This window comes from Sus scrofa, chromosome 3 (genome assembly GCF_054392235.1).
Source record: "Sus scrofa isolate SSC_HxYL_T2T_F1_AM1 chromosome 3, Sscrofa_HxYL_maternal_Yorkshire_Landrace_v2.0, whole genome shotgun sequence".
NCBI lineage: Eukaryota > Metazoa > Chordata > Mammalia > Artiodactyla > Suidae > Sus > Sus scrofa.
Genome location: NC_139385.1, coordinates 70,289,756 through 70,314,945, shown reverse-complemented (window position 1 = coordinate 70,314,945; position 25,190 = coordinate 70,289,756). Strand labels below are relative to the sequence as shown.

General features: G+C 40.3%; 1 protein-coding gene across 2 annotated transcripts; it reads right to left on the bottom strand.

The window, feature by feature from the left end:
- Positions 1–225: 225 nt before the first annotated feature.
- On the bottom strand, positions 226–23,493 carry RNF103 (ring finger protein 103). 2 transcript variants are annotated; one of them, XM_005662399.4, is made up of 4 exons: positions 22,206–23,493; positions 19,650–19,789; positions 9,721–9,836; positions 226–2,244 (listed from the first exon to the last, which is right to left on the bottom strand). In XM_005662399.4, exons 1-4 carry the CDS (start codon positions 22,429–22,431, stop codon positions 669–671), a joined length of 2,058 nt encoding a protein of 685 aa, XP_005662456.1. In that variant the 5' UTR covers positions 22,432–23,493; the 3' UTR covers positions 226–668. The 2 variants fall into 2 exon arrangements, with proteins under 2 accessions (XP_005662456.1, XP_084874860.1); XM_085018734.1 differs by having other exon boundaries at positions 19,650–22,133; positions 22,185–22,620.
- Between the last annotated feature and the right edge of the window lie 1,697 nt (positions 23,494–25,190).

Genomic DNA, 25,190 nt, shown 5'->3' with positions numbered 1-25,190 from the left:
ATATTTTTAAAAAAGTCCACAATGAAATTCCTTCCCATCAAAGCAAACCAAGCCAAAAGGTGAACTGGCACCACGTCTGGCTAGTGTGAGCAATATCATTTTGTCTTTTTTTTTCCCCCACATGAGTCAAGAATCATATATGACTTACCTGTGAAATTAACAAACCAGCAAAACACAGCACTCAGCCACCTTATCAAAAACAATTTAACATTGGAAAAGCTATAATTTTCTGGTTTTAAAATAATTTATTTCATAGGTCTGTTTTAATTTCAGGTCTCAGAGCATACATTATTTAACCAAGAGGTGCTGGACAGAGATTGTAAAAAGGGAGGAAACATTTAGGATAAGAAACCATCTCAATTCCATGAGAATTTGATCCTACCTTGTAAAGTCTTGCTAGGATAAATTTCTATCATACTTCTTTTGTGCTTACAAAAAAACATTAACTTCTGAATTGGCAATGTTGTAAATAAAAATTTTTACAATTAAGTATGCATTCAAATTGACACTCAAGGCAACCAAATAACTGTCATCAACATTAGCATAATGTGTATTTCCTGTCACTGCACTAACATTGAACTAAACGTCAAACCACAAAAACATGTGACTAACATTAAAAAGGCAAGCTGTAAGACACGCAGAGCTTATAAAGGACAAATTGCACATGGTTAAGAGGGGACATCATTTGACAAGGACTGGTGTTGTGCATATGGCTGCTTTTTTTTATAAGAAGGCCACCGGCAAACAGGGCAACAGTGTCGGCCCCCAGCCAACCACATCACAATGCAATTCTGATGGAACACATGACCACAAGGCAACCCCATTAGCAAACATCCATTTTCGAAATTCTCTAGGCAAACAACACACTCAGTACAGTGCAGCATATCAGCAGGCCAAGTTAACCAATCTGGTTCCATATCTTCATTACTGCTATATGAGCCGTATGATCTCCCCTTCCTTTCATAAGCGGTGGTCTGACAATATTTACTGGCACATGAACAAGCCTCGGCATCACTGTGACTTGTTTGCCCCGGAGAACTGTGAACTATGCTTTGTTTCTCTTCAAATACTTCCTTCTCACTGCTCAGAGTGTCTGTGCTCTCACTGTCTGACTCATGCTCAGTATCTTGAGAACCCTCTGACATTTCCTCTTCCGACTGGACTCCAAGACATTTAAATCGCCACATTGGCAAGTTTTTTATATAATCAGTTGGTATCAGAGGGTGAAGCCAAAGGTCAGGGAAAGCTAATCGCTCCAAGAACAAGTCGGGGTCTTCATCCCAATCAGACTCTACGGGAAAGTTCTGAAAAGAAGTAATTGGGTGGAAGAGGTAGCTGGTGTACCAGTCCCACAGACTTGATAACCATTCTAAGTTATTGGCATTGACTTCATCATTGTTGTTGTTACGCCGTCTCTTCTTCTCAAAGTAATCGATTAGTAAACCGTGTCCAAGGTATGTACTAAGAAACAAGGCTGGGTGTGAAGAATAAAACATCCAATCCGCCCTTACCCATGAAGCCAGTGTGGTTGTGTTGGAATATCTCAACAATTTCAAGCTATATTCATAAAAGCTATCTAAGTAAGGGAGTTGTAAAAAGCCCAACACAGGTAGCCAGGAAATAATTAATAGAGAATTATATGTCCCTAAAGTGCTTATGAGAACCACAAATCGCTTTATGGTAGCTCCTTGTGTGATAAATAAGTCCATCCAAGCCATAAGATTAACTAGAACCAAGCTCAAAACAAACAAATCATTTACTTCGGGTTGCACTGAACGCAAAAATGAATCCATGGCCTGAAGGGATATAAATTCGCCTGTGTGGTTTCCATATCTGTAAATTCCTTCAGGAGTCCTAAGTATGTATGATGGCATGCTATATATACCAATATCTGTCATATAACTCTTGTTGTCCCAATTTTCCACATTTACAAAAATAAACTCAACTCTTCCAGTAAACTTTATGCTTAGTGCAGAGAAGAAAGCTGGGGGTTGGTCAAGGTTGGCAAATAGGTATATTTTTACCCAATATTGATCACTTTTATTCCATTCTTCTTTCAAATGTTCAGCATCATAAATGGTTTTGATCCGAGAAGCTGCATGCGCAGTTATCCACTTAAAAATGTGCTCTACTTCAATCTTGCGCCCACTGTATTCTTTAAGCATGACTTTCCCTTTAGAAGTACTCGTTTGTGGAACAGACATAATGAGTGTGGATCGCACCCAGCCTCTTCTCCTGCAGTATCTATAAGAGAGGAAACTGTAAGTAAACAGCTAGGCTGCCAGGTGAACTAGCTTACTCATCTTCACCGCTGTGTAAAGTTTGTCTTCCCTGATAAATTTCCTTATCCCAAAACAAACAACTTACAAACAATCAAAAGTAGTATTAATACCTGGCAGTTACATAAGAGAAAAAGCAAGCTCTTTTTATAGCACTTTGGATTTGTATCTGTTGCTTTTTTATTCTTTTTTTTTGGCTGCACCTGTGGCATGTGGAAGTTCTTGGGCCAGGGATCAAAACCACACCACAGCAGTGACCCAAGCCACAGCAGTGATGTCAGATCCTTAACTCACTGAGCTACCACAGAACTCCATCTATGTGTCATATAACTCTTGTTGTCCCAATTTTCCACATTTACAAAAATAAACTCAACTCTTCCAGTAAACTTATTTATTTCTTTTTTAAAAAAGAAAACTGTAGCTTGAAAAGCCTTTGAGTGAAGGGAAGCAGCAAATACATCAGCATCTATTATCAATCTACATTTAATGCATTACATGCTGTTAAGATCCAAAAGGAAATAGGAAAATAATTCCTGTTCACAAGGAATTTAAAATCATATTAAGGAGATAAAACAAAAGTATGAAATTATATATTCTATTTCTAAATGATGTAAAAGACATTTTTTAAAAGGGAGTATTATTAGGAGTTTGATCTGGTGACGATTTCACAAAAGGCTTGGGAATTGAACTAGTTCTTGAAGGATGGTTAGATTTGGGTGGGCAAAGAAGAGAGAAGGAAAGAGATTATCTTAACTGCTGAGTCTCTGACCTGAATGCAAGCTCCTGAGGGTAGGAGCCATGCTGTACCCACTTGTTAACCCATGTACCCACCACACGCCTGATGCACAGTGGCACTGTCACACGGTAATCTGTATAAAATTCACATAGAAAAGAACAAGTCTTGTATTCTTTGTACTGTCTAATATCTTTAATGAGGACCAAGGAGTATTTAACATAGAACAATGTTAATAAATTTTCAGATTAAGATGAGATTCAATACAAGTATGACCTCCATTTTACAACAGAGTAAATATAGACAAATTTAACTAAAATTAAAAGTCATTTGTTTAGATTTATCTAATGGGGTCACTCCAATCCTCTTAGATATGGACAGGTTCTTGCTATAATATTTGCAACAAATTTCTCGCCCTAAAAAACTACACGATGAGTGAAAGGAGATACTGGAAAATGAAAACAGCTGTTATATTACAGTAAAGAGATAATCGGTGAAACAATTTTCCATCTTCCTTTTTTTTTTTTAAAAAAAGGTTTTTTTCTAAAAACCTAACATGGAGTTTTATGATATGTAAATTTACCTTAGTAAAGTTGAGAAAAAGAAAACTACCACGTGGATATATTTTGTTCATTATAGTCTTATAAATGAACAGTAATAAGTGTTTAATTTTTATTTTGCTATTCAGAACACTGATGTAAAAATCATTTGCTTTACTTAGTAAGTATGGATAATCTTAAATTATCCACATTTTAATAGAGAGAAATGAGAGAGAAAAGTCTTAACAACACTGTATATGGTTTTGTGATGATGATACAATCAATTTTATCTCAGGAGTTTCATTACATAATTTAAGAGAACACAACATGTTATGTCACAAAGACAAGGTTAGTAATGACTCTGAGAAACTATCTGGGTGACTCCGAATCAGAGACCACAACTCAGCTTCTTGTTGAGTTAATTTACTTCCTTAACAAGAGAGATACCATTAATATCAACATTGCTTTAACTGAAATGGGTTACAATTACACACTCCTACAAAATGAAATATCTCCTATTCTATAACAGTGTATTTATCCAAAGCAAAATAATTGACATAAATGCTGTTTTTATCCTGCCCCTCCCCCAAACAAATCAGGGGCATATAGATAACTGCCTTATTTACATATTAAATATCTAACTAGCTTTACTTTTTTAATTGCATAGGATACTTGTGATGATACATTTCTATTCTTGGTCATTCTTTTCATCCTTTTATAACCACCTCAGATAATATCTGGATGACGTGTCATAAATTAAATGAGTCTTTGTGACACAAAATTTTACTATGTAAAACAGGCAGTTTTCGTGCATACATTTCTTTGTGGAAGAAAACAAATGTACTATATGCTTTCTTTTCAGTTCAGAGCTAAATAATAGTTACAAGGGTTTTTTTTTTTGTCTTTTTTTTTTGCCATTTCCTGGGCCACTCCTGCAGCATATGGAGGTTCTCAGGCTAGGGGTCCAATCAGAGCTGTAGCTGCCGGCCTACGCCAGAGCCACAGCAACACAGGATCCAAGCCGCGTCTGCAACCTACCCCACAGCTCACGGCAATGCTGGATCGTTAACCCACTGAGCAAGGGCAGGGACCAAACATGCAACCTCATGGTTCCTAGTCGAATTCGTTAACTGCTCCAATCATTTCAAAAGAAGTTAAGACTAACCAGGACAGTAAAAAATTGGGTATGTCATCATATATCTTTCAAATTAAATCATACTTTTCAAACTCTGAAATCCAAAACACAAGTATACCATATTAATTTTAAAACCCTACTGCTAACAAAAATGAAGACTAATGTTCGTATTATTTTTAAGAATATTATATTACTATATATCAATATAAAAACTTCTGCCAATTAAAAAAAAACTTTATAAAGGCCTGAATAAGTTCAATGACAATACCATGTAAATATCCTTTAGTTCTTTTTTTTGTTTGTTTGTTTTAGTCTTTTTAGGGCTGCATCCTCAGCATATGGAAGTTCCCAAGCTATGGGTCGAATCCGAGCTATAGCCACTGGCCTACGCCACAGTCACAGCCACGCAGGATTCGAGCTGTCTTCGACCTACACCACAGTTCACGGCAATGCTGGATCCTTAACCCACTTAGGGCTAGGGATCGAACCCAAGTCTTCATGGATACTAGTTGGGTTTGTTACCGCTGAGCCACAACAAGAACTCCTCCTCTGGTTCTTAAACCTTTGAGATCTCTTAGAGACTCTTAAGACTGAAAATTATTTTAAAACAATGGCTAGTGAGTTTTGGAACTCCAGCTTCTGGTAAGGTACACTGTATTTAAAAAGCAAAGTTGGTATTTCTGTTTATATAGTGCTATTTCCTCAAGGTCATCTGCCTCTCTGGCCTTCCTGTCCCTCACCAGTGTCCCCGTTCCCTTCCTTTCTTCCCTGCTTCCCGTGGGCAAGCCTCCCTGATTCTTTCACCATAAGCTCTCCTGGCCCCTGTTATCATCAGCTCCTGTAAGTCCAGTGTCTTCCATCTGCTCTTTACTATCCCCGCCCCATTGCTCCAACCTCCTGAAGATACAGGCTCCAGCTCACTTCCTACTTCTCCAGAGAGGGAGGGCGGAAGAGCATGGACCCAGCAGGGAAAAGCCCTCTGAGACTGATCACTTGGTTGGGGAATGAGAGGAATTAGGGCCAGGCATGCTGGTTATGTGGGAAGGAAATGAAAACTGCTGCCTCGGACAGAGCCAGCTGCTGCATAGAGCAGTGGTCTTACCTTCTTCTTCTTTTTTTTTTTTTTGTCTTTTTTAGGGCTGCACTCATGGCGTATGGAGGTTCCCAGGCTAGGGGTCAAATCAGAGCTGTAGCTACCGGCCTACACCACAGCCACAGCAACACAGGATGTGAGCAGTGTCTTCGACCTACACCACAGCTCACGGCAATGCCAGATCCTCAACCCACTGAGGGAGGCCAGGGATTGAACCTGCGTCCTCATGGATACTAGCTGGGTTGGTCACTGCTGAGCCGCCACAGGAATTACTGGAATGTTCTTAAGGGGAGTTCAACAGGTCAGGAAGGTACTGCTTATAGTGTGACCAGTGATTAGAGGAGGATGCCTGGGAGGCCACCGTAGAGAAGTAACTACAGTCAAAGAAAACAACATAGGCAGGGGAGTAGAGTTTTGCTGTCTTTAAAAATTTGAGGTCAAGACGATGACTCAATTGTTCAACACATGACCAAAACATTTACTGAATAATGTTATTCTCTGCCCAGTTACACCCTGCATTGACATGCTGAACACTCGTTTCTATATCTCCCAATTTTGTTCCTCTATATCTCCAGAATATTCAAAAAAAAAAGAAAGATAAGAATGACTCTGACTAAGCACAGCATTTATGGCAACAAGAGTTTTTACTCTAGGTGACTTTCTGAATAAAAGGAAACAGAAACTGATATAAGTAACTTGGCGTCAAGATTTTCATCTTCGGAGTTTCCATTCAGTGGTTAACGAATCCGACTAGGAACCATGAGGTTGCGGGTTCGATCCCTGGCCTTGCTCAGTGGGTTAAGGATCCGGCATTGCCATGAGCTGTGGTGTAGGTTGCAGACGTGGCTGGGCTCTGGCATTGCTGTGGTTGTGATGTAGGTCGGCAGCAACAGCTCGGATTAGACCCCTAGCCTGGGAACCTCCATATGCTGGGGGTGCGGCCCTAAAAAGACAAAAGATAATAATAATAATAATAATACCTTCATCTTCATGATGAAACTGAAGATGACGTAAAAGTGCTTTTTTAATAACAAAAAATTATAGCTCCAGTTAAGAAAGAGCAAAAAGTTTCTGAAAAAAGGTCTCTTTCATCATAAATGAGAGGTGGGATTATTTGAGGATGAAAGACTTAGAAGAAACTTGGAGATAGCTTATATGTACCTCCTCACCATTCCTCAGCTAGTATAGAATCAAAGAAGGCTTTTCAAAAGAAAAGCTGGAAAAATTTGCACTCAACACCTGGACTCAACCATGATGCTCCTGATGCATTCTGTTTTATAAGATTACATTAAATTTTTTTTTCACTTTTTCACTCTTAATAGAGTACCTTCAATTTAAGATGCACTTAGTTTCATTTTGAATCTTTTTTTTGTTTTTGTTTTTTGGCTGTGCTCATAGCATTTGAAAGTTTCCAGGCCAGGGACTGAACTAGAGCCACAGCAGTGATAAGCCAAATTCTTAACCCACTGAGCCACGAATGAACTCCTCGAACTCTTTATTAATGTTATCTAAGAACTTATATTAGACTGAAATACGTGCTTAATCTTTATATTTTGTATAAAAGTATATATATATATACTTTTTTTTTTTGGCTGCACCTGTGGCATATGGAAGTTCCCAAGCCAGGGAGCAAATCTGCGCTGTGGTTGTGACCTACTACACAGTTATGGCAATGCTGGATCCTTAACCTGCTGCACCATAAGGGTACTTCCATTTTTACTTGATATTTTCTAATATATTTATAAATTACAGTGTTTAAAGTGTATTATTCAGTTCACTGTTTAAAAAATAAATTCTGAATATTTTTCAATAAAATAGTGATAAGAGTACTGACTTGCGGCAGTATCTGAAAAAAAGTCAAAATATCAGAACTATTATTTGTTCTGCTATTGCAATCACCAGTGGGGAGGGGGAGAGATCTTTCACTCACTTAGACTTTACATGGGAATGACGGAATAAGACCAACTGCAAGTGTCATTGGTAAACAAAAGGCAGAAATATTAATGATTTCCTTTTCATAAGAACATTAACACTTAGGCTATCTCAGACATGTCAACCAAAGCATTAAAATGTGATCAAGGTTGAAAATGAGAATAGGAGCTTTGTGGGAAAACAAGGAGACTAAATGAGAATTAGAAGACACAACTTCCCTTTCTATCCCTAACCTTCGGGGGGGGGGGGGATCCTCCTATCACAGATCTCACCCTCTCTTATGAGTGAGAAAAACAAGGACAATGAGAACTGAAGTAACTGTCGGCCTGAAGAAGAAGGGCCAGAGACCCTGAGCTGTAGCAGAGGTGGAGAAGGGTTTTCTACAGTGAATGGGTTTCCACTGTGACCACATATAAGGGACACAAGTAAGTCAGGCCCAATCCACCTACATTAGAAACAACCTGGGAGTTTCTACATACATATTACATGCCCCGCCATCAGCAAACAGAATATGCTGTACACACTGATCTTCCATTAAACATTTATTGATGAATAATTAAATGAATAAATGAATTCAATTTTTTTTTTTTTGTCTTTTCTAGGGCCGCACCTGCGGCATATGGACGTTCCCAGGCTAGGGGTCTAATCGGAGCTGTAGCCACTGGCCTAGGCCACAGCCACAGCCACAGCCACACAGGATCCAAGCCATGTCTGCGACCTACACCACAGCTTATGGCAACACTGGAGATCCTTAACCCACCAAGCAAGGCCAGGGATCGAACCTGCAACCTCATGGTTCCTAGTTGGATTCACTAACCACTGAGCTACAATGGGAACTCCAATGAATTCAATTTTTAACTTGGCACTAGAAATTGAAATAAAATACATTTCAAAGAAGAAACAATGGAATAATGAAACAAGAAATACTGGAAATGAGGACAAAAAGAAAAACAAAAATGCCTCCAAAGCTTCTTGTCTGAGAAAGTGGAAAAAATATATTAAAGGACAGAAAAAGAAAAGGTAGGAAGGGCATGTGATTTGCTAAAGAAAAAGATGAATATGAATTTGAACACTAGGTTAGTGAACAGGATGTATCCAGGGGCACTTGTAGGCAGATGGAAATGAGTGTCAAAATGCAAAATAGAGGTCCAATTATGGAAAAAGGTTTAAATCAGCACAAAGCCATATACTAGAGTCTTTTGGGGAAATAAAATTGAAACAAAAAGACTGAAGACATACTCTAAAGAGTCATCCCTGTTAGAAAGAACACAGAAAAATGAGACGAGATCTCAAGGGAGAAAATAAGCTGCCAGTTATCAAAAACTATTCATCAAGTACCTGTGTAACTAACAATGTGCTAGACATTATAATTAACTTTCAGTTTAAACAGGCTTCTAATACCACTGTCTTTATTATATTAAAAAATTCTGGTCAGGAGTTCCCATCATGGCTCAGTGGTTAACGAATCCAACTAGGAACCATGAGGTTGAGGGTTCGATCCCTGGCCTTGCTCAGTGGGTTGAGGATCTGGCATTGCCGTGAGCTGTGGTGTAGGTTGCAGACACGGCTCAGATCCTGCGTTTCTGTAGCTCTGGCGTATGCTGGTGGCTACAGCTCCGATTGGACCCCTAGCCTGGGAACCTCCATATGCCACGGGAGTGGCCCTAGAAAAGGCAAAAAGACAAAAAAAAAAAAACTCTGGTCAGGGAGTTCCCACTGTGGCTCAGTGGTAACAAACCCAACTAGTAACCATGAAGATGCGGGTTTGATCCCTGGCCTTTCTCAGTGGGTTAAAGATCCAGTGTTGCCGTGAGCGGTGGTGTGGGTCACAGATGTGGTTTGGATCCTGCATTGCTGTGGCTGTGGTGTAGGCCAGCAGCTGTAGCTCTGATTTGACCCCTGGCCCAGGAACTTCCATATGATGCATATGCGGCCCTAAAAAGCAAAAAAAAAAAAAAAAAAAAATTCTGGTCAGAACTCAAATTCTACGAGTTGCCTAATCAACTTACCTGGGATCACTGGAACAGTTAAACGTGCCTGTACGTATTCCAAATCTTGACACCTTTTTCACCATTTTCTCCCAGTGGATTTTACCCACCAAAGGACTTCTGTCATTTGCTATGACCTATTCCCCCAAAAGAAAAGCAGAAACTTTAATCACCACTTACATCTATAATTTCACTTTTTTTGACAAATATATTCTGTTCCCAGATCTTATTTACTATATAATCATATTATCACTGTAATTTTAGTAGAAAGAGCAACTGTCCAACTGCAAAAGATTTAAAACACTGATATATAGTACAATAAACTCTCACACTCTATGGCAGTTATGTAGACGGGGAGCCAAAACCATAGTAAAAACCTGGCCACCTTTTCAACCATGTGGCCTGTTCTCTAGAACAAACTTACATAGGAAGAATATGGCCCTTAGAGCCATTTGTCTGCTCCGAAAAGAAATTTTTATTTATTTATTTAATTTTATTTTCCTTTTTCTCACATTCTCATGCTCCATCATAAGTGACTAGATATAGTTCCCAGTGCTACAGAGCAGGATCTCATTGCTTATCCATTCCAAAGGCAATAGTTTGCATCTATGAACCCCAAATTCCCAATCCATCCCACTCCCTCCCCCTCCCCCTTGGTAACCACAAGTCTGTTCTCCATGTCCATGATTTTTGAAAAGAAAATTTTAAGTAACCCAAATAAAACTTACTAAAAATTACCACATGTGGGTTTAACAAGTTCAAACTCAACTTTTTTTAAAGTATAATTATGGAGCCACGAGTCAAACACATGTTTTCTATTAAACTATGCTTGACTAAATCAATACTACTACTTCTAGGGCTTTTTTCTTAACAATCATAAAAGGTTTTAGCATATTAAATACATTACTATTATAGATTCTCATTCTTGAACTTCTACTTCAAATTAGCAAATAGCTTTCAAACAATTAGGATTGGGAGAAAAAAAAGTGTTCTTTTTTTTTTAAAGAAAGAAAAAAATTATAGATTAACCTTCAAAATATGTAGTGACGCCCTTCTTATTCTTTCTAATTGCTTACACATTTTCCCTTTATTTCTTAATCTTCCTTTCCAGAGACACCAGGAAAAACAAACAAAAATTATATATTAAAAATGAAAATAACTAGATGAAAACTTAAAGCCAAAAGTGTCCTATATCATCATGAAACCATCTGTTTGATTTATTTTAAGCTCAGGGTCTATAGGCCAAGTTTATTTTCATGAATGCTATAATACTCATACTACTTAATTCAAAATTACAATACAATACTCTGGGGGCCTCTAATCTTTCTAGGAGGAAGGGCCATTTTCATGTTCACAAAGCCTCTGAGGAGTGAAATCCCAGGTGAGGGATTGTATGAAATGAGTGTCCGGGAGCGGCGAGAGACGGTGACAATACCTCTCTGGCCCCTCTGCTGGGAAGTCTAACAAATTTCAAGGGCAGCAGGAGGAGAGAATGCACATGGTGGTGACAAGTGACTTACAGTCCGCTTCATGTGCAGACAGACCACTGTCTAAAACCCCCTGCTATACACTGATACTAGCATCTTCACACCTACATAGACACACACAGATAGGTAACATTTTGTAACATAACTTTGATACTTAATAAATACATACACAGACACTTAATTCAGGGCATTGAACAAATAGTTTTAATTTTTTTTTTTTTTTTTACTTTTGTTTGTTTTTCCGCTGCACCCATGGCATGTGGAAATTCCCAGGCCAGAGACTGAACCCACACTGCAGCTGCAACCTTCACCACGACTGCCGCAATGCCAGATCCTTAACCTTTAGGTGAGGATAAATGGTCTTGTTGAGGGAGACACAAGATATTAAAACACTCAAATGGCTGAGGTAGCCAGGAGGAGAAAACATGGTCTTAGTAGGTGAAGCACTTTCTGAGGAGGTTCACGCAGGTTACGGTACCCAGGAAGTTCCTAACTTCATTTTTCCATCGTCTAAAAGTATTTCATAAATTTTATCTGAAGAATACGTGAGATCAAGTGCAGCAGACTTTTCTTTTCTCTTTTCTTGTCGTTACCACTGAAGAGACAATACCACAGTTCCTTTTTCCATCAAGTAACCAAAGAAATCTTGAAGCTACTTTTCAGATTAATCAGAAGGATTAGGAAATTGTAAAATCCTATCGCCACACTCCCCAGTCTTTGCGCTCTTTTTAAAAAGAACTAGCCTTTCACTCCTATTTCCTGATCAAGGCTTCAAACAACCCAAACACTTCACATCTATGTTTATGATGAAGCTGTGTCCAGGGGTTAATGAAGAGGTTGCTCTAATCAATATAAGGGTTGGCCCTCCATCTAGGGCATCTTTCAGTGAAGATCCTTGTCACTGAACAGATATCTTTCAGACTTACAAGACCTCTCTAATGCTAGGAAAGGAAGTAGGAATGAGAGGGGGTTGTTCCCAGGGGCCCCTGGTTACAAAAAAGTGTGTGAAGAGAGGTGGGACCATCCCTGAGGCAGGTACATGACAATTTTAACCTGGGGCCTTATTTATTCAGAAAGCTATCTCAACAACTGCTTTTGAAGAGTTTACTATCCCTAAGAGAACCACACGAAAATGAAGAAAAAAAAAAAATCCCTTAGGCACTGCACAAAAGCATTTTATTTGACTCTATAGTTATATTTATGCAATTATAAATTGCTTTGTCCAATATCCTATACAATTATATTACTCAACTGAAGGTTTAGCATAAATTAAATTTGGTGGAGGCCAGATTATACAACCACTAAAAATGTTCCCACGGAAGAACTCGTCTGGCTTGTCACATGGCATAGTAACATACTCTAAGTTTATTACTGCTGTGTCCCATCAGGAAGAGTTTCCAGGCTATAGACCATAACCAACAGCACACAGAATGACTGTGAATGGCATTCACACTGCTGGTCAAAGGGGAACATGTTCCCTGGCAGTTCACGAAGGATGAAAGATGCTGCATTCTCTGGGGCGGGGGCGGGGGGCATTTTCAGAGACTAAAAAAAAAACTAGATGAACGTACAGCCTGAGTTCCAAGTCTCAAGTCTGGACTAGGCCAGGCAACACAGGCCAGAAGTGAAGCACTCTTCCTCTTCCCCTCCTAGGCATCTGCCTCTCCAACCAGCATCTGTATAGCTAGTATGGCATCTAACTCAGCTGGGCACTAAATATTTATGGTGGATTAAACTGTTTCAGCTGTTTACAGTTTAGTAACTCATTCTCTTACTTCTGACTATATAGGTTCTCTAAAGGCTGCAAATTTCTGCTGTCTGTTATAACAAAAAGTCCCCTTCCCCAGCAGCCTGTCATCTGGATGTTTTCTGACAAACATTAGCGTAACTAGCTCCTTGCTGTGCAACTGGACATCAATGTTCTTGACCCTGGTCCCACATGAAGACTTCCATTTCAGTGTATTTAAAAATATACTTTTTTTCCAGAAAAAAAAAAAACAAAAAAAACCCCAAAACTACCAGGTTTTCCTAGTACTAATTTTCCTAGGCTCCACTTCATTGTCTAATAGTTCTTTAGGTTCTCTCAAGATGCTAGCATCATCACAGACCATCTAACTGAGCTGGGAAAGATAATCATCCGCTATGATTTTTACTGGCCCACACATTTTAGTAAGCCAAACTGTAAGCTGTCTTATGGCACAGACTGTAGGTTGTTTGTCTTTTTGGCCTTCAGTGTTTATCACAAGGTTCAGCTGGCAGACATTAGATTTCAATAAATATTTGTTAGACGGTCGGATGAATGGATGAAACCAATGGTTTGCTGGTAAATGTTTAACAACCAGCTCTCTAGAAGAAAATGGAAGCTCTGGTTTCTATCATTTCCTGATTTCCTTGGTGTTAATATTCCCACATGGCTGATTTTAAGTTAACCAATGTAACATCGTGAAAAGTGGAGATGGGAAGAGATAACAACAATTTCCCTTCCCGCAGCAGTATGAGCTGGCTCTAGCACACCACGGGATGGAACTGAGCTGGACCGTGTGAGATGCTAAGTTCCCATACTTTCTGATGTCAGTCTTGTGTAGTCCAGTTAAACTTACAAAGAAAAACTGGGCCTCCAGTTACTGCCTAGTCCCTTTCACATGTATAAGACAAAATGCACACACTTTTGCCTATTTTTCAGAGGTGGGCTTTATTACTAATCAGAACATTTGTCATATCCCTTTTAATATTGTTAATCCCCATATAACAAATACAGAGACTAAATTAAATAACATAACCCCATATAAAAGGAGTGAAGAGCTATGATATTTTCTGCATCTCTCACTACCTCATTGTTAACAGGGAGTTTCTACTTTCAAGTTACCATGGACTAACGAAAATATAAAATGCAAATTATATAAAATCATTAAAAGTGAAGATGAATAACTGGCAAAAATAAAACTCAATGGCATTTCACTATTTCTTTTTGTTTTTATGACCATACCCACAGCATATGGAAATTCCTGGGCCAGGGACTGAATCTGAGCCACAGATGGGGCAACACCAGATCCTTTAACCCACTGTAATGGGCAGGGGAGGGATTGAACCCACGTCTCTGCATCGACCCAAGCTGCTGCAGTCAGATTCTTAACCCACTGCACAACAGCAAGAACTTCTGATTTCATTATTTCTTTGGTAACCTCACTAGCTTTCTTTATCACTGAAGAAAAATAAAAACTTTTCACTACAAAATAAAGAATAAGGTGGTTTGCCATGTATTTCACCTTTAGCATAGTGTCAAGAGGATAATAGACACATTAGAAACTCCCTGAGCAAAACTACTACCCAGGAGTAAAAATAAACACGTTTTAAAACAGCTAGTAACTCTTTTCAGCCAAACAGGAACTATATTAACTTAATATGTCAGTAAATATTGACCTAAAACTTTACTTTAAATTGCACTATGCTTCTCCCTGCTACCTCAATTCCAATGATGTAAAATTCCTTATAATGTGACAAAGCCAGTAGTGAACAGACAGCAAAGTCCCCCTTTGCACTTCTTTGAACAAAAGTCAAAACAGGAAAACAGAAATGTTTAGATAAGGACAAATCCATAGAACCCACAGTGGATGCTAACTTCTCTATTTCAGAAACCCATCCACAATTCCATCTGCCTCTCTGACCAAGAAGCTTTTGAAAGAAAAGTATCTTCTATTTGGGATGCTAAAAAGACTGGCTGGCAGCAGAATCAAAGAATCCATAGAAGTGGAAATTTAAATAGCTAATGAAAGATATGAGGTTAGGTTAGGAACAAAGAAGGAACACCTAGCAAGTCAGAAGTGACAGAAAAAAGATGACTTGATTCTTCCATGGATTACACAGTGTATCATTGGTGACAATGTCCCGTATGTGTTGCTGCCTTGCAAACTAAAATTAGTTCTTTCCACTTCATATTACAGAGAATACAGGAGAGGCACGGAAAAGCTGCACCTGAGAAGAAGCTAATGCTCCATAAGGATAATTCACAAACACCAATATGCTTTAAAACAATAAGGAGAAAGATGTGAAGACCAACATGTATTATTCACAAAATAAACTCACGAGTTACTGAGAAGACAGAAATCATAAGGGATATAGGATGAATTAATTACAGAAATTCATTTTTCCTTTTGTAGTGTCATTCTGCATGCAGTGTCATCAAAACAGACAATCAACCTAGATTACCAACCAATTCTAGAACTGACCAACTGATGGAACAGCTAAATCATATACCCATTTATTAAAGTCACGTTTTCCCTAAATCAGTAAATCTAGTCATCCTTTCAGTGACATAATATATGAAGTCTAAAGTGATAATTATCAGTCACATGCTCACAACCACATTTTTCTCTATAAATACAAAAGGACAGTATAATTCATCTCAGTAAGACAATGATATTAGAAACCTGGGAGGAAAAGAAGAACTTTGATGTGCTTAAATATTTCTGACACAGGATACCTAAAATAAAGGCAATATGAAAAAGACTGAATTGGTTGGGATCTATGCACCCTCTCAGATTAAAAAAAAATAACAACGATACGGCAAACTGAAATTGTCAGCTTCTTTAAAAACAAATAGGAAACAAAAACTTAAATTGTTGTTGTTGTTTTTTTTTTTTTTCTTTTCAGGGCTGCACTTTCGTCACACGGAGGTTCCAGGGTAGGGGTCAAATCGGAGCTACAGTTGCCGGCCTACACCACAGCCACAGCAACTCGAGATTGGAACTGCATCTGCGACCTACACCACAGCTCATAGCAACGCCAGATCCTTAACCCACTGAGCGAGGCCAGGGATTGAACCCACAACCTCATGGTTCCTAGTCAGATTTGTTTCTGCTGCACCACAATGGGAACTCCAAGAACAACTTAAATTGTTAACTGAATTCTTGAATATTATCCTTCACAAGAGATTAGATAAATACAATCTGAGCTGAAAGAATGACAGGCAACTGGAAGATTATTTCTTTTCTGTTTTTAGAAGATATTTTCTTTCTTCCTTTTTTTTTTTTTTCTTTTTAGGGCTGCACCCATGGCATATGGAAGTTCTTAGGCTAGGGGTCGAACAGGAACTACAGCTGCCAGCCTACACCACAGCCACAGCAACAGGGGATCCAAGCCATGTCTGTGACCTACACCGCAGCTCACAGCAATGCCGGATCCCGGACCCACTGAGCAGGGCCAGGGAACGAACCCGCATCCTCATGGATACTAGTCGGATTTGTTTCCTCTGCATCGCAAGAGGAACTTCCAGAAGATATTTTCTATTAAAAAACAGAACAACACAGCCTTCTTTCAAGAGCTTAAACCAAAGTATCCATACTGATTAGCTTAGCTGGTGAATTCATAGTGCTAAGGACACTGTGACTGAGGTTTCGATCTAAATCTCAGTTGTTCTACAGAGACTGTTCTTCCAACCTAAGCCAGCCATTTGACAGATGTAAGCCACTAGCCCGAGGGGACACAAGCCAGTGGTGATCAGTGCAAACCTTGAAAATCACTGGAAAAACTACGTCCTTCTGCACCATTAACACACTGAAAACCATACAGTAAATACATTCCATTTTTATTTAGGAGTCATTTTTAACTATCAATTCCTACATTGTCAGAGAAAAATAATTCCGTGATTAGGATTTATATTGCTAACATTCACTACCATTCATTACTTGTTCTTCACTTCATCCAAGGGTCACCTATTCCGAGAATTCTTGCCACTCTCGTCTCCTTGCCCTGCTTATTTTTCTTCTTAGCACTTTCCACTAACTGATGTTAGATTAAATTTTATTTCTTTAGTGCCTCCCTCTCCCAACTGGAATGTAGGCTGCCTGAGAGGGCAAGGACTCAGCCTGGTGTACATTCCTGGTATATATATCTACAGGGCCTGGTATATATAACTGTTGAATAAATGGTTCAAATTTTGTAACATATTAAGAGAGTTTAATCCATGCTTATCTTTAATAGGACATCAAGAGTAGTAGATCATTTGTAAGCCAAGAATATATTGCTAATTAGTGAAATAGAATGTTTGTTATTGATAAGCAGCACTCTATATACCAACAGGATTTCCAGGCTTTTGACCTGGCTTTTCCAATTTTAGAAGGTGTGCAGCATCTTTACATTCATCTCCATAGGCCCGATCAATGTGTGGACAAACATTTACTCACAAACATTTATTGAGAATGAACTGACTATTCAGTTCATTCTCAGTAATAAAACTGAAATGATCAAAACCACTAAGTCTTCCCTCAATCAGACTATCAGAAATAAACATCTGGGAAAAGAAATGGAATAGCTATTTATAAAGTAAAACTTTACAAATGCCGGTTTTTTTTGTTTGTTTGTTTTGTTTTGTTTTTAAGGGCTGCATGTGGGGCATATGGAAGTTCTCAGGCTAGGGGTCGAATCAGAGCTGTAGCTGCTGGCCTACAGCACAGCCACAGCAATGTAGGATCTGAGCCCACATCCTCATGGATTCTAGTCGGATTTGTTACCAGCAGGAACTCCGCTAGTTTATTTTTCAGTAACAATAATTTACCACAGAAATAAACTAGAGTTTGATGGATAACGTATAGGATGTACCAAGACCTCCTCCCAGTCTTTCCATTTGCTGATCTTAAAAAATGCCATATTATCTGGAGGAAGAGCACAAGTAAAGGATAGGTCCTAGATATCCAGTGCAATCGTCTGACGGCTTCCCCAACATCAACCCATCAACCCTGGGGACTACTCTTCAAGGATATATGTATTTATTTGAGACCGTGTACAACAGAAAATCTATCTACTCATGAGCATATAGCAAGTTAGTGATAGGACCAGATCTCCAACTAAGGTCTCTGGATTCACAGCCTTTTCTACCCTTTTTTGAAGTCATTGCTTCCAGAAAGAAATATGAAGCAGCAGCTATTTTGTCTTCTATGCCCTGAACCAAACTCTGCCAACACCATTGTGAAATGACAAGAACATTGGACAAGAAATCAGGGAGCCTGGCATTTGAACTTGGTTCAGTAATCATAATTTCAGCTGATTTCATGTTGTTAACTTACTTAACATTAATTTACCTATAATTTTAAAAATTAATTTATCCTTTCCTTAAACAATATTTATGAAACTACATGTTCAATATAATATTGATATTTCTAATTTACATAAAAATACACAAATGATAATGTGTGCCCACTTACTTACCACGAGTGGTACATAAACCACGCTTTTATAACGATTTTTTTCTTCTTTTTTTAATGTTATGGCTGTACTTGCAGCATATGGAATTTCCCGGGCTAGGGACTGAATCCAAGCTGCAGCTGCTGACCTACACCACATCTGTGGCAACATGGGTCTATCCTTTAATCCATTGGACTGGGCTGGGGACTGAACCCGAGCCACTGCAGTTAGATTCTTAACCCAATGTGCCATAATAGGAACTCCAAAAGATGATTTTTTTTTTTTTTTCTTTTTTCTAGGGCCGCTTCAGCGGCATGTGGAGGTTCCCAGGCTAGGGGTCTAATCGGAGCTATAGCCACTGCCCTACGCCAGAGACACAGCAACACTGGATCCTTAACCTACTGAGCAAAGCCAGGGACCGAACCCGCAACCTCATGGTTCCTAGTTGGATTCGTTAACCACTGAGCCACGACAGGAACTCCACAAAAGATGATTTTTAAGGCCCTTCATAGCTCTAAAATTCTAATATGCTAATTAAATCTCAGTTTTGATAGCACAGGAAGGAGCTAGGGTGTAAAACTATAGTCTCGTCAATTTCATGAGCAAAGTAATAAGCACCCCACCATTCCCTTGAACAGCTCTTCCTCTCTAGTCACAAAGTTGGCTATTTTCCCAACAGAAGGATTCCCTTTATTGTTGTTGTCCTTTTTGGCCACCCTGCAGCATATGGAGAGTTCCTGGGCCAGGGATTAGATCTGAGCTGCCATTGCGACCTACGCTACAGCTGCAGCAGTGCTGGACCCTTTAATCCACCGTGCTGCCCGGGGATTGAACCTGTGTCCTAGCACTACAAAGATGCTGCCAATCCCACTGCACCACAGCAGAAACTCTGAAGGATTCCTTTACTTTTACTTTCAGGTTCTTTCTTTAGAAACAAAAATTATTTGGATCACTGAATTAAAAACTGGAGTTAACAAAAACTGCAAGAAATAGCACAAATCACTAAATAAAAAGAATATATATGTGTTTCTTACTTCAATGACTAGCCAACAACCAAAATGGATTTGCTTCTGCTGATTCTAAACAAAATAGTCAACTCTCTTTCCCCAACACTTTCCTTTCCCTACTCTTTAATTAATTTCATGTTCTTTGGTGGGACTCGGGATTCTCCCTACAGGAACTGAATTATAAGTAAGAAACAAGAGACAAGTACACAAAAGTATCACCAGCTGGTGACTACTATTTTGGTAAAAATAATTTTACTTCTATCATTGTTTCCAATACCTGAACCAGCCAGATGCCATCTTTTGTGTCTTCTACAAGCTCATAGAAGTGCATTTCACCACTGAAATTGGTACTAGAAACAGATTCAGATGCTTCTTCTTCTTTGAGTGCAGAATAGAGCTCACCTTCCATCAGATCACCTGAACAAAAGAAAAAATAACATTAAGATTTAAAAAATCTTATATTCTCATCTTCAATGATTAATTCCATTTTACACTGTTAAATTATGTCACAGGAGTTCTCTTGTGGCTTGGGTTGCTGCTGAAACTCAGGTTCAATCTCTAGCCCAGGGAACTTCACATGCCCCAAGTGCAGCGGAAAAAAAAAAAAGGTCATTATACTTTCATTGCACTCTACAGAGGAATGGAACCTAAATACACCTATTTAAGATTCAAACATTTAGTAAATATGTAAAGAATCTACTATGTGTCAGGCAAAAATGAACAAAAAAATAAAAATCCATCTCCTCATGGAGTTTATAATTTGGTGAGGTTACCACATAAATTAGGAAATTACTGAATTTATACCAGCCCAAAAAGCCGTCACAATATTATATAATTCTGTCCAGGTATCAAACAATTTTTAAACAGTATGACTTATATACTTCTGACTTATAAGATTTAGAAATGGGTTTATAAAATTTGCCATCTCCATCTGCTTAAAACAGCAACAGGACTTCTATGGCTTGGAGGTTAGATACAAAAGATTACCTGTAAGAACAAACTCCATATTTATACACAAATTTACAGTGTATATTTACAGCTGGTATCATGAAATAAAAAGTAAACACTAATGTCAAATTATTTTAACTTTTGCCTTAAATTTTAACAATTTGAAAACAAGCACTGTATCAAGACAGCACCAAAACCATTCATAACGGATATGAATAAACTGCTACACCAAGACCTCTCTGCTATAAAATGTGTGATCTGAGTCCTATTTTCGTGGGCTGCATGTATTCTTTACATATTATGTGCATGCCTCGTACACTCAAAGTTGCAAGTATTTTTAGGCCACAGAAAGGCAACACTATACAAAAGCCAAAAGAAAAAAATGTTATCAAATTATTTGACCATGAAAAATGATTTGACACGTTACATTTCTAAACCTAGAGTTTATTTATTAGGGATCTTCTACTTGACTCTATTCCTCCTACCTCCCCATCCCAGCCATGGTGGAAATAAGTCACTGTTTAGTCAGTAAACAAGAGGCAAGAATAATACACAATTTTTTCATTTTCTCTAAGGGAAACTGTATCACTTTTACAGGGAGTGTTGCCTTCTCTATCCCAGTAGTGATCTTAACCTACAAATATCTGAGTGCTAAAGTCCTCAGGAGTTAGTATTCTTATCTATCATACTACTTGGCTATAGGACACTAAATAAGGGAAAAAACTGTCTTGTAAAAAACACAGCTGACAGATATACTTGAAACAACAAAAAAAGATAACTATCAGTTTCAATTGCTGGGTTCCTACAGCAACCCAGAATGCCTTTCTCAAATTACAGTACCTTCCTCTTCCAGGAAGTATATCTAAACAAAGTTATACTCTGTCCAGGGATGAAAAAAATTGGGCATATTTCTCACCCAATCCTACACCAAAATCAAGTTACTGAAAATGCATTCAAGATGTTGTTTCTCTTAGCTCTATTTCAATTCTATTTCTCCACTCATTTAAGTTGATGTGGCAGTGCCTGTGACACAGAAGGGAAAAAAGTTTACTTTCAAGATACAAGGATTTTTTTAAAAATCCAGACAAAAATATAAATAAGCTCTTTCAAAACAAACAAAACAAGGTAGGCATTCACAAAAAATATTCACCTTATTTTCTCCAAATTAGCTCTCCAAGTATGAAAAGATAATACCGTACGGTGTACCCTTTCTCTATATTTAAACTCATTTAAAAAATTTAAATCTCAGAAAATTTTTTTTTCTATTTCTTTAATTTTGCATTGATAATGAGCTATGGATTTTCATCAAACTTACTGTGACAAACATTTCATGCCACCAAGTCATTAGGCAATACACCTTAAACTTGTACAGTGCTGTACATCAATTATATCTCAATAAAACTGGAAAAAAGAAATAAAAATTAAATCTTAGGCCTAAATGCCTCTTTGATATTAAATATTCCAATGATGATTTTCCCTTTGGGTAACTTGCTATTACTATGGTGACCAATGCTGCTATCTACAGACAACGTTTGAAGGTTTTGCCTTTCCTTTATATTTATGAATTTCGAGCGACAAATAATGCTTTCCAGTTTGTAATCGACATTTCGGAATTTTGAGAAAATCACTCAACTTAGTAAACAATGCTAAGAAGCTGCACTTTAAACTGTTGTTTTAAAATAACCTTAAAAAGAAACACCAACACCCCTACAACGTAATTGTAGCCTCCTTCTCAAAACTGCGATTTATATTTTTGGGGTAGAAATCCTGGACAAAGAAAATCTGGTCGGCTCTGGAAGTGGTCTGCACAACCCTTCCAGGTACGGCCTCATTCTTGGGGACTACCAGGTACCAGGAAGGGGACCCTCGGGGGGCCGATACTCGCCTGACTTTTCCACCAGTTCCCGGACGTCCTTCTTCTCGGGCAACCCCGAGTATCCCAATCCCCGGCACTCCAGAATGGTCTTCAGCTTCTTGAAGCTCAGTGCCACCGGATCCACCAGCTGGGTGGCAAAGATGCCAGTTTCATACCACACAATGGCTTCAAAAAACCTGGCCAGGACGAAAAGGACCAAAAAATAGAGGAGCAGGAAAAAAAGCTTCAGCCACATCTTTCCCTGCTTTCTCTCTTTGCAGAGAGCTCAGAAATCGAAGAGAAGAGTAGAGAGGGGAGTGTGTATTTACAGCAGCCTGGGCGAGGGCCCCCGGTCGGCGTGTGGTCCGGCGCCCGCCGCCGTCACTGTGGGGCCATGCCCGGCGGGAGGCAGGTGGATCGGCGATTCGTGCGGGGGAGAGGAAAGGACGAGGAGGGGCAGAGACGCAGAGCCTCCCTCGGGGCCTTCCAATCAAGAGGAGAGAAAAATAAATGGAAAAAAATTAAAAAAAAAAAAAAAAAAAAGCCCATGAATTAAACACCGAAAGGACAGAGGTGCAGGGAGAGCCCGCGGGGAAGAACCAGCTTGAGGGCCGTTTCCCTCGGCGCGGGGCGCTAACCGAGGTGGCGGGGTCCGCCTTTCAGCACCGTAATCTCAAGAGGATTAGGGGAAAAGCCAAAAAAAAAAAAAAAAAAAAAAAAAACCCACCACCAGACCCACAAAAGAAGCGGAGGCCGGGCAGCAGGCCGGGGCCGGCGGGGCAGCGGGCCCGGGAGGCGGTTGGGTCTAGCCAGGCCAAGGCCGGGCTCCCGCGGCGGCGGTCAGGAGGGCGCGGCACTCGGCCAGGGCAGGCCCGGGGCCCAGCGCGGGGAGGAGCGGCCGCTGCAGCGCCGCGCCCAGCGCCCAGGCCCCAGGCCCCGCCGGCCGCCCAGGCTCCGCGAGAAGCGCGGTGGGCACGGCGGCGGCGATGGCTCCAGGCTCGCTCCGGCCGGCGGGCGGCGCCTTTCAGGCGGGCGGGCACTGGGGCCCGGCCCGGGAGGGGGCGTCACAGTCTGCAGAGGGAAATGGTGCGCGCGGGGCGATGTCCCGGAGGAAAAAAAGCAAAAAATAGGCCCGAGACTGCTCCCTGGGGCGGCTATCCGGCTGCCTCCCGATCACGCAGCGTTCGCTCCGCTAAAGCTGGGCGGCGCGGACCTCCGCAGCCGTCCCCGACGCCCCCGCCCCCTCGTGAGGCCGCGGCCGTCGCCTCCGGAGCAGAGAACCTGCGGCGGCCGCGGCCTGAGCCGAGACATAACAAGTGACGTAGGCTGAGGGGCGGGGCATGGGGAGAGGCCGGGGCGGGGCCATGAGGGCGCCCACGGGTGGGTGGGGGGAGGAGTCCAGGCGAAGAGTTTCGCCAAGACTGGGGCTTGGAAAGCTGTACAGAGCTGCAATCTTGACGCGACTCCTAAAGGCTCCAGTGGCTTACCCTCTTCCTTTCCTTTTGCCCTGCAGATGTTTGGTAATTGGTTTTGTCTGAGGATTGGACTTTGGATAGTGTCGCTTTGTGTATATTTTGTAAAAATTGGTCAGTTAATTATCCTCTTAAAATGGGTAAAAACAGAGTACGTTTATGCTAGGTCCTGGTGAACTGGGGAAATTTTGGCACCATTGCGTTTGAGGGATAGGAGGTAAAACACAGAAAACAATGATTTTCTGTCGCTAGGTGAGAATGTAGTAATTTGTGCCTGTGTGTGTTGGAGGAGACATTGCCAAAAGGAAAGGTAGAACTAGGCTCAGTGGTCCCTGCCCCTAACAGCTTCCCCTCTCCTTCCCCCCCCCCCCCCCGCCCCAGCTGTTTCAGTCTCAGGGGTGTTACAAGCCAGATATTGCAGCACAGGGTTCCCAGGACAAAGGTTGCTGAATGTGGATATGTCCCAATGCAAAGTTTAATTGCGTTTTCTTTGGTTACCCATCCTGAGTGTGGAGCGGCCAGCAAGAGGAACATAAAAATGAGTAAAATGGACGGGCACGCAGTACTCGGCTCTGTATTTTTTCAACGTCAGTAGAGCATACTCCTGTTAATCTCTGTGCCAGTCTGGAGGGAGAAGGGGGCCACATGCACAAAATAAACAAGGCTAGCTTCTAGCAGCCCCCTTGATGACGAGGAAAAAGACTCAGAAATTACAAGAGAAACGTTAGCCATTGTGCCAAGTTGTCAAATGTCCTGAACTAGGGGTGAAAGCTGTAGGAAGAGTGGGGGTGTGATCCTCAGTTTTGGAGCAAAGGGGAAATCGAAAGCGAAGAATGGACCGTGAGAATGTAGCCTCAGAATGGTACCCCTTTAAAATAAAGCAAACAAAGGCATTTCATTGTCCAGCTAGCGGAGGAGGACTTAGAGGGCCAGGCGAGGGGGCAGGGAGAAAGAATCAGGAGGAGGTGTAGGAATGTACAACCAGCTCTTGGTCTCTGCTCCTGTGTTTTAATTGGCTGAAATGTGGCTGTATCCATGGTTGGCAGATCAACGTGGGAGAGTGGATTAATCGGTTCATTCTAACACATTTGTTTCTGAAATTTCAGATTCCTTGGGCATGTCACAGTGATGCTGTTACTGGATGATATTGCTGTCCAAATCTTGACATAGAAAGTGAGGTCCTTCACCTCAAAGAACCATACTCACTGGTGAGGAAAGACTGACCAAAAACTTAAACACTAACACAAAAGAAGAGTGGGTGGGGAAAACTGAGGATAGAAACAGCCAGGCCAGAGTTTCAAATTGGGAAAAATATTGGTTGGAAAGGAGTTATTAACTTTTTTGACGTTTCTTGCTTGTTTTAACTACCTCCCATCCCCAACACCCTGGCCTTGTTCCCTCAAGGTTAAACTCTTAGAAAAGATAATAGCACTGATAAAAGAACACATAGGATTGGCAGGGCATAGGGATATGGACATTTACATGGTTGAGGGGAATGTACAACCTTTTAGGAGAGCAATTTTATTTTATTTTTTATTTTTTT